This window comes from Pimephales promelas, chromosome 1, assembly GCF_988280905.1.
Source record: "Pimephales promelas chromosome 1, fPimPro1.hap1.1, whole genome shotgun sequence".
NCBI lineage: Eukaryota > Metazoa > Chordata > Actinopteri > Cypriniformes > Leuciscidae > Pimephales > Pimephales promelas.
This window is the reverse complement of record NC_142769.1, coordinates 41,357,815-41,370,522: the sequence shown is the minus strand read 5'-3', so window position 1 is coordinate 41,370,522 and position 12,708 is coordinate 41,357,815. Positions and strand designations below refer to the sequence as shown.

The following is a 12,708-nucleotide window of genomic DNA, read 5'->3' as shown; positions in this document are numbered from 1 at the left end:
TTAACTCTCATTAATAAGTTATTTGAGATTCAACTTGATTTTTACAAAATATTTGTAAAAAAAAAATGTAAAAATAGATTTTTTTTTCAATTTAATATAATTTAAGTTGAAATGACTTGTACAGGCAATTTGATTATACTTCATTTAAAGCAGCATTTTAAGTTTGTGGAATTTTTTTTGTGGAAAGTTGTTTGCGGTCTTAAAACTTTGAACCTGAAACGGTGTAATTTTGTGCGTAGTTTTCATCCTGTATGCTTTTCCCAACCTGTTTTATAAAGGGCCACCCACATTTCTGAACTTAAACATCTTTCACTCACTTAAACATTTCTTTATAGGTGAAAGGGCCTCTTAAAATATGTTTAAACGGTAGCTCAAATGTATTTCACAAAAGCAAGAGCACAATCCTGTTGTCCATGATGTGGTATTTAAATCATTTCTGCTGACTTGAGCTCAAACCTTGGACCATTCGGAGGCCTCCCACACGGTGAGGCAGTGGCGTCCCTCGCAGTGCTGTACGCCAGCTGGTTTGGAGCTGAGACAGTACAGGTCTCTGGTAGGAATGTATGTGCCATTTTGCAACTGATACACGCAGCCAACTTCCCTCTGCTGCAATCCTTTACCGCAGGTTAATGAACACTGCGTCCAAGCGCCAGTGACCCACCTGAGAAGGACAGAAAGAGCAGAGAAGACAATGACACACTGTCAGTGATACAAGTATGTAAAGTTAATGTGTGAAGCCATTTGCAATCCAATAAAACCCTTCACACAATACTTCTCTAATGTGACAAATAACACCACCCACACCATACGCTACAATATACCAAATCTTTTAATCAGGAAACATAATAAAATATAGATGTTTTAAGTATGTTTGCAGCATGATTGAAAATAACAGATTATCTTTATTGTCACATAAGTGGGCATGAAATGAACTTGTGATTTATGTGCAGAAAATCTCAACAGATAAAAAAGAGAATAAAAACAGAGCTGTATTTATATACTGCTTAAAAAAACACGATGAAAGATGACAGCGAGACATCTGGAAACCTATAGTAAGCTGTTCTGTCCAACACTCAATTAGACCTCATTCTTCCAAGCACGAAAACCAATTTTGCAGTTATAGACAGAAAAAGAGGTGTGCAATTACTTTTCTGAGTGACACTTACATCTGGTTACCAATAAAAAGGAGTGGGGGGAAAACACCACATGTGCCATATATAGAGATCAGAATGGACCAATAAGCATCCACATAGCAACCACTGAGAATTATTTAATATATATTTTTAGATTTATATTATATTTTTATTTTATATCAAGAGCGATAACTATGTCCATAACCCATAATTCGCAGTCCTCAACAAAACTGTAACAATAGCGGCATTGAGGAATAATATTGTTGGAATCCCTTTTTTTTTCCAGCTCATAAACAATAAAAATATTGAAATTTATACCCTGAAGCACAAGCTTAGAATAAGCATAATATTATCGTCTGTTGGTGGGGATGCTTTTATAGTTATCGTTATATTTATCATTCTTGGTGTGAACAGGCCTGTACTGTTAGATCAAGAAAAATGTACAAATGAAGTTATAATTCTGTAAGCATGATATTTATCTCTTGTTCACTCAAGTGAACCAGAATTTTCTGCACTGAATTAATAACTTCACATCAATATTTTTCATTCCATCTCATCTAAAGTGTGAAATGTGAGACATAATTGCCCCTTAAAAGAATCAGAGCAATCTGATTTTATCACACATTATACAGTACAAATATTTCTATTTAATTTTGACACTACTGCAAGCTAGCATGATCTGTATTATGAGTAAAAAAAAAACAATAATTTGCAAATGACATATAAAAGATTTAATTGCATAATTGCATCAAAAGAAAAGGTCAAACTTGTAATAAACTGACCAGCAAGAGAGAGAGAGAGAGAGGGGGAGAGAGATAGAGATAGATAGAGAGAGAGAGAGAGTAAAATATTGATTCTTGAGTTTAATGAGAGGATACGTTTTCCCGGGGGAAAAAAAATATATCTTTTGAAAAGCAGTACAGCTAATTGCCAAGAATCATTTCTCTGATGCATGTTCTCCCTCAAGGATCATTACTCAAGTTGTGTCACGGCTTTCATCTGTATAGAGATGACGGCAACAGAATAGGTTTCGTATTATGTTTGGATGTCTTTTGTCCTGTGTGGATTTGTTGAGAACATTATCCACAATTTGTTTGTTGAATCCAGAAAAAGAGAGGAGAACCAAGCTCTGCTCCAAAACCCAGGCTCTTGTTTTGTGCAAGCTGACAGCACAAAAAAATGCACTGCTCACACACACATCAGGTAAAATGCTCTATTTTGTCGTAGCTTTGGTATAAGCTGGTACCTGTATTGGCAGGGGTGAATGTTGCACGAGCGGATTTGAGGTGAAGGTCTGTTCTGCACCTGACAGTAGCTGTCGTTTACTTGAGTCATGGTCTTGTTAATGATTTTCATGCACGACACCACAGTCCTTCTCTCTCCTGAAACAAAACAAAACATTTTCTTAGACATAAATTAAAGTAGCACTATGCAGTTTTTTTTTTTTTTACCTTAACTGAATTGGACTTCGCAGTACTTCGGAGTTTTTTTTATTTTTATTTTATTTATTTACAGGGTCAATGCACATTAATAAACAAGTGTAAACGTGCCAGAATTAGCCCAAGAGGCTATTTTTCATCCGTAGACCCTTGACAGAATATTACACAGTCACCCTAAAAAAATGGTTGCAATAGTTACATGACTATTTTCAGGTTGAATGTTGGGCGCCTCGAAGAATAACCAAACAAACTACACATTAACATTGACCACACCGAACCATGAACAGAAATAACTGAGGGCTTAAATACTAGGGGTGGGCGATATAGCCTAAAAATTATATCACGATATTTCAAGAATATTTGCGATAATGATATTTATCACGATATAGAAAAAATATATATGAAACAATGTTTTATTGGTGATTGCAGCTGGCTGGCAGCAGCATTAGTGCAAAAAAAAAAAAAAGTATAACATAACTCCTTATCATTTTATTTTAACAATAACTACAGTAATACATTAACAATATTAACAATAACTTCAGAAGCCTGCACAATATTGTCACCTAATAAAATTTACCTAAACTTTGAAGTACAAAAATAATAGTCTGCCTGCATAGTTTTTGGATTAGCATCAAATGAGGTATACAATACCTAATTTATATAATAATTGTATAAAATTGGAACATTTAGGGAAAAAAACATTTAGTGGGGAATAAATAAGAGACAATTGTAACACTAAATCTGGTAAAACTTTACACATTGCTCTTTGTATTGTACATTCATGAAAAAAAAAAACAAGGTAACAAATCAAAAGGATTAATTATTATATAGCATAGTCTACTATAAAATTGAGGCATGTTTAAAATGTATAGCACAGCTGTTTAATGAGGCAGCAACATATGATCGATAGGACAGAACAAAGGCTATTAATAATCTTTTATTGCGCAAAAGTATTATGATATGAAAGGCTCCAATATATCGCACAGCGCTTATGCGCATCCCGAGCGCTGAATGATGCGCTTGAAGCAACACGGAGTCACAGCGCGCACGCGCAGCGCGTCGAATACTCCGCACTGAACAGTTCAAAGCACAAAGTAAATAAATATTGATGTGTAGCGTCGTGTATAATATACAGCATCTAGCTGTGCAATCGTTTATCGAGTCCTTTCTTTTAACAGTTTTACATTTCAGTTACTGTGCGCGTGATGAACAACAGTGCTCTGACTCTAGTGTTTTGCTCTAACAGACACCCGGCCGGTAGAAAGTAACATGATTTAGTTAACGTTACAGCAATAAAGTCCAGCAAGATAAAGTTGTGTTATGCGAAACCATAGACCTTTTATTTACAAATATAATAATAGTAACACTGAATCATCTTAGAAAGAGTTTAATCGTGTTGACTGTTGTACCCGAACTGCGGAAACTCTGAAGGAAGATTAGGCGAATGCAAAATGTACGCTAGTAGGGAAGTGGTAAAACGAGTTTTCATGCATATTTGACAAATAAATAAATAAATTGTGTTGTTGGAGATCTGACCTCTTGTACTCAAACAACTTCCATACTATTGAAGTAGCTCCCTTTTTAGGAACTAAATCTTGATCTGATCCGGAGGCTGACATGCTGCTGTGTTGTGGTGCGCGCGCTAAGTAACGTAAATACGCCATACGTCATCATATCATCAATATCGCGATATGACAATTTTTTATCATGTAAAATTTTATACCGGTATTATCGTGGACGGTATGATATGGCACAGCCCTATTAAATACTCAGAACGAATGATCAACGGAACAAGAAACAGGTGCAGAACTCGATCAAACTATGAACGAGAACTCAGGCAAAAGGTGACAGGGAAAATGATGCAAACTAAACTAATCCGAACATGAATGTGACGGCTATCTATTTAATATATTATATATTTAACTATTTATAACTAGGGCTTTGCAAAAATTAATTGCGATTGATCACATCCAAAATAAAATCGCATCCAAAATAAAAGTCTGTGTTTACATAATATATTTGTGTGTGCTGTATATAATTATTTTGTATATATAAATATATATATAAATAAAATAAATATATAAATCTATATTATATAAATATAAATAATATATATATTAATAACACATTTTATTAAATATATACATGCATGTGTGTGTGTGTATTTATATATACAAAATAATTATATACAGCACACAGACTTTTATTTTGGATGCGATTAATCACAATTAATTTTTGCACAGCCCTACTAATAACTAATTATAACAAATAACTTAAAAAATAATGCTTAATAAACAAATACATGTAAAAATAAATAGTATGCACTATTAATATTTCTTAATATTATTATACACCGTAAAACTAGATCACATTCTACATTAATACTCCAACCAATCAGAGCCAGAACTGTCTATAGCAGTTGATTTAGATGTCATAAGGAACTGCTTAAACTTACCTAAAAAAAAAAAAGCATGATTATATAATAATAATTGTCTTTATGGCTGCTTTGAGATGCCTGCACGAGTTTACAAACAATCCACTAAGGATGTTAATGTTTGGATTGCGTCGAGGGCTCTGGCAAGCACTGCAGTAACTCTGTACTGGGGTGTTTAACCACAACAGGAGAAACAGTGTTTTCTCTGGCACGTGTGAGCACCTTCATACCATCTGATCCATTCTTGTCCACTTTGACCTCCCAACCAGCCATGTCTGATTTCAGGTATTTGCAGAACAAAACATTTCAAAATAGAGATAACAAAGATATTTCAAGTGGTTATCTATAGAGTCGGGGGTGTTTGGTCAAGACCAAATTAGCAGTTGGGGGAAGCACCAACTCGGCACTGAATTTGCTCGGGGCCTTTAATTTGCTGTGAATTCTTAATGTTGTTGTTACTTCAGAGGGTGGCGGCATGCCAGACTGTAGGATTAGCCATGTCATTAATTTTGTGTTCTACGTTTGCCAAGAAAAACCACGAGCAGTCAGAAACAGAGATTAATTCCTCAGGGCAGCGAGCGAAGAAGGGCAGCCTAAGAGAAAGAGAGACTAGTTCTGTTCAAAAAAGTGTGCTGCCCAGTACCTAGTCAGCATTTTAGGCATCATATGGGTGTCCCAGATGCAAAACCTGTTCCTGTTGTAAGGCAGCATCACACACTCTAAAATACGCTGGGTTGTTTTAACCCAATTTTGAGTAAAATATGGACAAACCCAGCCATTGGGTTAAATTTTTAAATTACATTTTTAATCCAATGGCTGGGTTTGTCTATATTTTACCCAAAATTGGGATAAAACAACCCAGCATTTTTTAGAGTGCATCTTATCATTCATGGATAAGTCAATCCCACAATGCACTGCAATGAACTCACGGCAAAAAAGTCACTGTGGAATGTCTTTTAACAATTGAATATCTAATTGCAAACTAAAAATTTGTATTCTTATTATTGAATCATGATTGATGCAAGCTTAGCAACATGCCAACCAAACTCTACTGAAAGATGGAGTCGAGTGGAATATTGACTACAAATAGGCCTATACTTACATTATACCATTCAAAAATTTGGAGCCATTAAGATTTTTTTATTGAAAATTTTATTTAGCAAGAATGCATTATTGGTCAAAAGTGACAGTTGTCATGTTTTGAGTTTGCTTTTCATCTCCTCTTCTGTTCTGTAATGTCTGTATAGGTTGTTTTTCTTGCTCTGTTAATTAGTCCTGTCGTCCTGCGGTTCCCTGCCTGTTAGTCTCCTAGGTTACAAATGGTTTGATTTAGTTGTCACAGGTGTTTCAAATTTATTTGATTGGATGTTCTGTCTATTTAAGCCCTGAGTGTCGTTCAGGTCTGTTTTGTTAAGTGTTTTGTTCTGTTCCTGGGATTCTGTTTTGTGAAGATTGAGTTTACTCTAAATAAAGACTGCTGCATTGCATGCACTTAGATCCTGTTTCGTCTCTTCAGGAACCAACGCTGACAACAGTAAAGCCATTAATGTTACAAAAGATTTACATTTCAAATAAATGTTGTTCATTTAAACTTAAAAAAATCAGTTTCAACAAAAATATTAAGCTGCACAACTGTTTTCAATAATAAGAAATTATTCTTGAGCAGAAAATCAGCGTATTACAATGATTTCTAAAGGACCATGTGACGCTGATGCTTAACTGATGCTAAAATGCTTAATTTACATTTTAAAATATATTTAAATAGAAAATTGTTATTTTAAAATGTAATAATATTTCACAATATTACTGTATTTTACTGTTTTTTGATCAAATAAATGCAGCCTTGGTAAGCATCCAAGACTTCTTTCAAAGACCAAGTTTTGAGCGTTAGTGTATATTTCATTTAATGCTAACAAAATGATAAAAATTGTTAAATCTAATTAACGATGTACTATTGTACTTACACTCTTAGAAGAAATGGTTCTATTTAGAACCAGAAATGGTTCCATCCCCCGCTTCATATATGGAACTCCAAAATGTTTCTAACCATTTTTTTTTTTTTTGGTAAAAGGTTCTATTGGCCAAGTATGGAATCCCAGGGTTCTATATAGAACCCAGAGGAACCCCTTTTTTAAGAGTGTATAGAACATTTTAGGGGTTCCAAATACGTTGCGCTGATAGAACCTTTTAAGGTTCTATATAGAACCTTTTCTTCTAAGAGTGTAGTGTGCTATGCAGTGTAGTACTGCATTTATAGTATTTATAGTACTTGCAGAGTTTATTTCCAACCAATCAAACACAAGTGAACCAGCTAATCAGGGTCTTCAAAGTTACTGGAAAATTGCAGATAGGTGAGTGGTCAAACAGTGCCCCTCCAGGGCTGGATTTGAGGAACCCTGCTTTAAACAAAAGCTTGAAAAAAGCTTGTGATTAAACTTTTTAACTCAATGGATCCTCAAACTGATCCCCAATACCTCGTTTCCACCCAAAAAAAAAGAACCGGTTCGGAACTGTTGCTGGTTCAAAGTTGGTTTCAAATCGAGAACCTTCTCATAACCTGTTTGTTTTTCCACTAACTAGAGAGCCAAGCGAACGACAACGTTATGTCACTGTGTACGTCGCCATACGTCTTGGCTTTCCCATTCCCGTCGTGTTGTTTGTCACAATAACCCCGTCCCCAGCCCCCAACGTAAGCATGACGTGGTAAAAGAACGTTTCTAGTCCAGCAAAGAGTTGGTGCCGCTTTGGAACCAATTTTCCTGGCCGAGAACCGGTTCTTTGCCTGTCGAAACACAAAGAACTAGTTCTCCGAACCGGCTTTTAAAATGCTTTGGTGGAAAAGGAGGAATAGAGTAGCTCCACCCGCCTCCATTTAGAATGAAGTGCTGCACAGATTTTGGAGGGTAAATAAAGAACTAGTTGTTTGAATAAATAGTGTTTTCTTTACTTAAAAAAAACACAACGTTTGTAAAGGCTAGTGTTTTATGTATTTGAGTGGAAAGGAGTCTTAGTATGGTATTTCCCATTATAGCCAATACAGCCTGGGAATAGCAATTTTTGGCCAAATGTAAACGACAGGAAAAACTGAACGCCTACATAGCTACAATAAACATTGTAACCTGCAAGTTGATGAAAACATGATGCAGTGCACTTACTGCCTCAGATGCGTCCATTCGAGTGACAAATCTCTGACATTCTCTGGTGATAAAACTTCATTTGCGCTTGGTTTTGGTCAATCGTAAATAATAATATAATGACACCTGCAAGTGTGTGACTGTGACCATACATTAAGCTACAATACTAACTTTGACAACCACTTTACCTCCAAAAATCAGAGGAGGCACATTAGTTTGAATGGGCATGACACTTCTGCTCTCACTCCTACAGCCCCTTAACAACGGTTTCCAAGGCAACACACTTTCACCCCAGTACAGTAGAGTGTCCTTAGTGTCTCCCATCTGTCTGTAAATTGGCCTCCTCTGAAATAAAGGCTCACTTAACACTTTCAGATAACTTTTGAATTGCATTGTTGAAGAGTTGTGATTTTCTGCATGAATGTGGGTAGATAATCATTGGCCTATTATTGCCCTACAGTATATACTGTACACTCACAAAATCCCTTTCCAGTTGAGAAAATCTCTTGGGGATCCTTGAAGCTAATCAGGACTAAAACAGCAAGTAAAGACGACATCTAGTTATAAGTTATGAAGAAAGTTTTACCTCCAATTATTAAGGAATAATGTTGACCACTAAGCAACAACTATTTCATAAATGTGTCTAGAAGTTTCCAAAAATAGGTACAGCAAATCTCGTCAGCTTTTTCAGGGCAGAAATGGATTTCCAGCTTGTGTGGAAAACCTAAAACTTTTCGAAAATGCCCTTAAAAACCCAAAGCAGCACACATTATTTAAAAGTAAAACATAAAAATTGCTCATATGTTATTGTGTGAAAATATAAATGCTGATGCAACACTTCTCGCAGACAATGACACTTTCCGTTCAGCCCTTAGTAAGTAATAACCACATAAAAGATACAAGCAGATTTTAAAGACATTAAAATGCAAGCCATTTTAGAAGAGACTGCATACCGGTCTGTTGTAGATAAATGTCGTCTGCTATAAGTTTTGTGAATATAACCAGCAAAACTGTCACGCTCGGACAGGCTTAGAAAATGAGACAGCCTTACAGTGTCAGGTTATTTTATGTGTACAGAAGACATGTTTAGTCTCAAGTGAATAACACTTCCACCACATGTGACGACTTACACTGACAACATCTCTACAATGACTCTCTCTGCAGGTTTCTTTCCTTTACGAGTCAATTAGCACTGATATAATTTGTCTGAGATCTCCCTCATTCTCTTTTCATAGCAGTAATTATTATTTTTGGGGCTTTAACCTGCTAGATATAATCACACAGCTGTGCTGACCATAACAGTCACACGGTATCGCAGAAAGACAGCTGGGTAGCAGGCGTATACGTTAACAGCTTAAGGCCAAGGCTGAAATGGAATCTCTTGAAACCTTTAAGAGAATTGGAAACTTTCCTGATCAGCTTCTAATACTCCCGAGAATAACTGCAAAGAGTAATAAGAAATGAACCCTCCAGAGGGATTGTAGGTAACAGCCGGCACTGACCTCCTCCGCAGTGCACGCTGCAGTCCTCCCAGCTGCTGTGAGTCCACAGGTGCATGTGCTCTGGCTCTTTTACCGAATCGCTGCTGTTCTCCTGCGAATGGTTCAGGGCAACCGTGTACTCATAGTGGATCCCGTACGTTTGATCGTGGAACAGCAGAACCTGGGAGAAAAGTGAGATGAAGAGCATTCAGGCCGTTTACGTTTAGTTTGATCCAAGATAATACTTTTAATCAGCAAAGATGCTTTAAGTTGATGAAAAGTGATAGTAAATACAATTATAATGTCACAAAAGGTTTCTGTTTCAAATAAATGCGGTTGAACTTTCTATTCATAAAAGAAATCTAAAAAACCAAAAAAATGTATCAGATAACTTTTACCACAAAGAATTAGGCAGCAAAACGTCTTTCTTCAGCAGCAAATCACCATATTCGAATGACTTTTGAAGGATCATGTGGACTCTAGACTAGAGTAATGATGCTGAAAAATTCAGCTTTGCATCACAGGAATTTTAACCCTAAAAAAGGTATTTGTTTCCTGCTCTGTGATTTTACGTGGCTTACCACTTCATGGCAGTGGTTCCCAATCGAGGAAGTGAATAGTTGAAATAAAGTCGTTATTTTTGTTTGTTTTTGCGCACAAAAAGTATTCTCGTCGCTTGATAAAGTTAAGATTGAGCCACTGAAGTCACTTGGACTATTACCTCGAATAACTTTGAGGCCGGCAAGTTTCAATTCCTCAAGAAGCCTATGGACTAGTATGCAGGAGTAATCCAGCTCTCAGATTTAATCAAAAATATCTGAATTTGTGTTCCGAAGATGAACGAAGGTCTTACGGGGTTAGAACGACGTGAGGGTGAGTAAATACTGACACAATTTTCATTTTTGGCTGAACTAACCCTTTAATTAAAAGCATTATAAGGTGTCAGCATACTCTTGGCCAAATAGTACATCTCTGTGAACAAGCGCAAGGTCTGATTTTAAATGGCTACCATAGTGCCATGAGGTCACTTCCATTCATTCCCATAATCATTTCCAGGGACAAGACTAGACTCTGGCCTCCAGCACACTCTTTAGTTTATCACAAGATCCATCTCATGGCCATTTTCCTCACTTACTGTGCAGACAGTGGAGGTTCGCAGCCTCTCAATAAGAGCCGACTTCCCATCAGCCTGAGGCTAATGACATGAATGAAACTACACACAACATCCAAACAACTAGAAGTACATATAAAACACCCAACAAGCCCGCCAACAGAAGATGCGCAAAAAATACAGTGTCCAAGTCACATTTCACCCCAAGTAAAATTAAGATATTTTTTAAGATATTAACACATTTTCTGTGATGTGTCCTTTAAATGAGCATTAAACAAATACATGCAAAATGTACTCAATGCCAAATGTAAAAAAAAGAAAAATGGCCCAAAAAAGTCTTTATTTTTCCTAATGCAAAATATATCACTCTTTTTTCTCTAGTACATACGTCTTGTTTTGTGAGATTCAACTTCAAATCACTGGATTAAACAATTCAAAGAAAGGAATTATGTTTTAATTACATACCACCACATGCCAATGAAATGTCATGGTGAAGTCTTTAAGTGAATATCCACACTCAGTTCAAGATTGGCTCAAAGGCCTAAATGTTCATATGGATTATACGGCATTGTGCACACTACAGATTTTTCTCACCTAATTCTCACCAAGTATTTTGCATCTATTTAGTAATTCAAGATAAAAAAAACCTCGATCAGAAGTTTCAAAGCTGACCAGAGGCACATTAGAAATTTAGCTCAAATATTCTAAATGGGTCTGATAACACTCTGACCGTTTGAAGTGGAGCATCTGTGCGCCAGAGGACGTCTGTGAGGAAAGCATCTTCTAAAGCCTGCTTCACTGCTTCATTATATTAATTAGAGATCTCTCTCAAGACACCTTCTAGCTCTCCAGACTAAACAAACCTTTTTGCTTTAAACTCTTGGTGACTGTGAGGGAATGGAGATTACAAGTCTATTCTCTTCATCATAAAGAGCTTTGAGGAGACATTAACTGAACTAACGTGCTTGAATTAGAGGATTAGAGGACTGGGTTTCATTCGATAATGAGCAGTAATATGCTAATCTATAAATATAGTCGCAAAGCAGCAATTATCAGAGTCCAAGCATAAATGGCCCATGTGGATGGTATTTTGGATTTGATGAAGCAAGTTGGCAATAGATACTGGTGTCAAAAGTGGCAATTGAGAAAATCACTTATTTCAGCCTGAAAAAAATCATTTTAATAATTTAATATATTTCTGTCTGTGGGATGGTCTCCCAATCCATCCCACAGACAGAAACTATAAACTTATGTGAACTTTGAAATGGAAAAGTGCTTGGGCAGTGACTGATGACGCTTCACAAGTCCACAAGAACACAAGTAGGCTACAGACAAGAACGCATATTGAGAAACGGCCCGTATCTTATAAACCAATTGATGAATTCTTTTGACAACTTTTTGAAAACTGACAATTTGAATTAATGAATTAAAGCTGTTCTGTCAAACTTTCCAGTACAAATATCTAAACAATCTTAAATCAAGATAAATTAACTTGAGAGCAAAAAGATATTATGTTTTGTTTTCCGAAAAAAAAAGAAAAAAAAAAACTAAATCAAAAGTATCAAAACAAGAAATATAAATTTGTTTTCCATTCGAATTTAAGTTTAGGTTCATTTTTCTGGTCCCATTGGCAAATAATCTTAATCTAGACTTTTCCTAAGTAATTTTTCACTTGTCATTTTCAAGTGTATCCTAATTTAAAAATGTTTAGATATTTGTAATGTAAAACAAGACAAATATACTGTAGAAGAAAATCATTTTTTTGCAGTATACCTTGAATACCTCCAATGCAAGTTGCTTTGGATAAAAACACCTTCCAAATGTAGAAATGTAAATGTGTACAATATGAGTAGTGGATACAGAAAGTTATTGTTTGGGTGAGATTAAAATGAAAAAAGTAATTACTAAAATAATCACTAAATTAATAAATAAATAAAAATTAGTAGTGCTCACTATTAACATTACTTTTATAATAA

The 12,708-nt window shown here is 35.7% G+C and overlaps 1 protein-coding gene across 1 annotated transcript in view; it reads right to left on the bottom strand.

Moving 5' to 3' along the window:
* The window catches only part of adamts17 (ADAM metallopeptidase with thrombospondin type 1 motif, 17), a 98,442-nt gene that overhangs the window by 14,060 nt on the left and 71,674 nt on the right, over positions 1 to 12,708 (bottom strand). The window contains exons 18-20 of the mRNA XM_039673474.2: positions 9,643 to 9,802; positions 2,380 to 2,515; positions 457 to 661 (exon numbers count right to left, since the gene is read on the bottom strand). Coding sequence (XP_039529408.2) covers positions 457 to 661; positions 2,380 to 2,515; positions 9,643 to 9,802 — 501 coding nt within the window. The remainder of the gene's footprint in view (positions 1 to 456; positions 662 to 2,379; positions 2,516 to 9,642; positions 9,803 to 12,708) is intronic.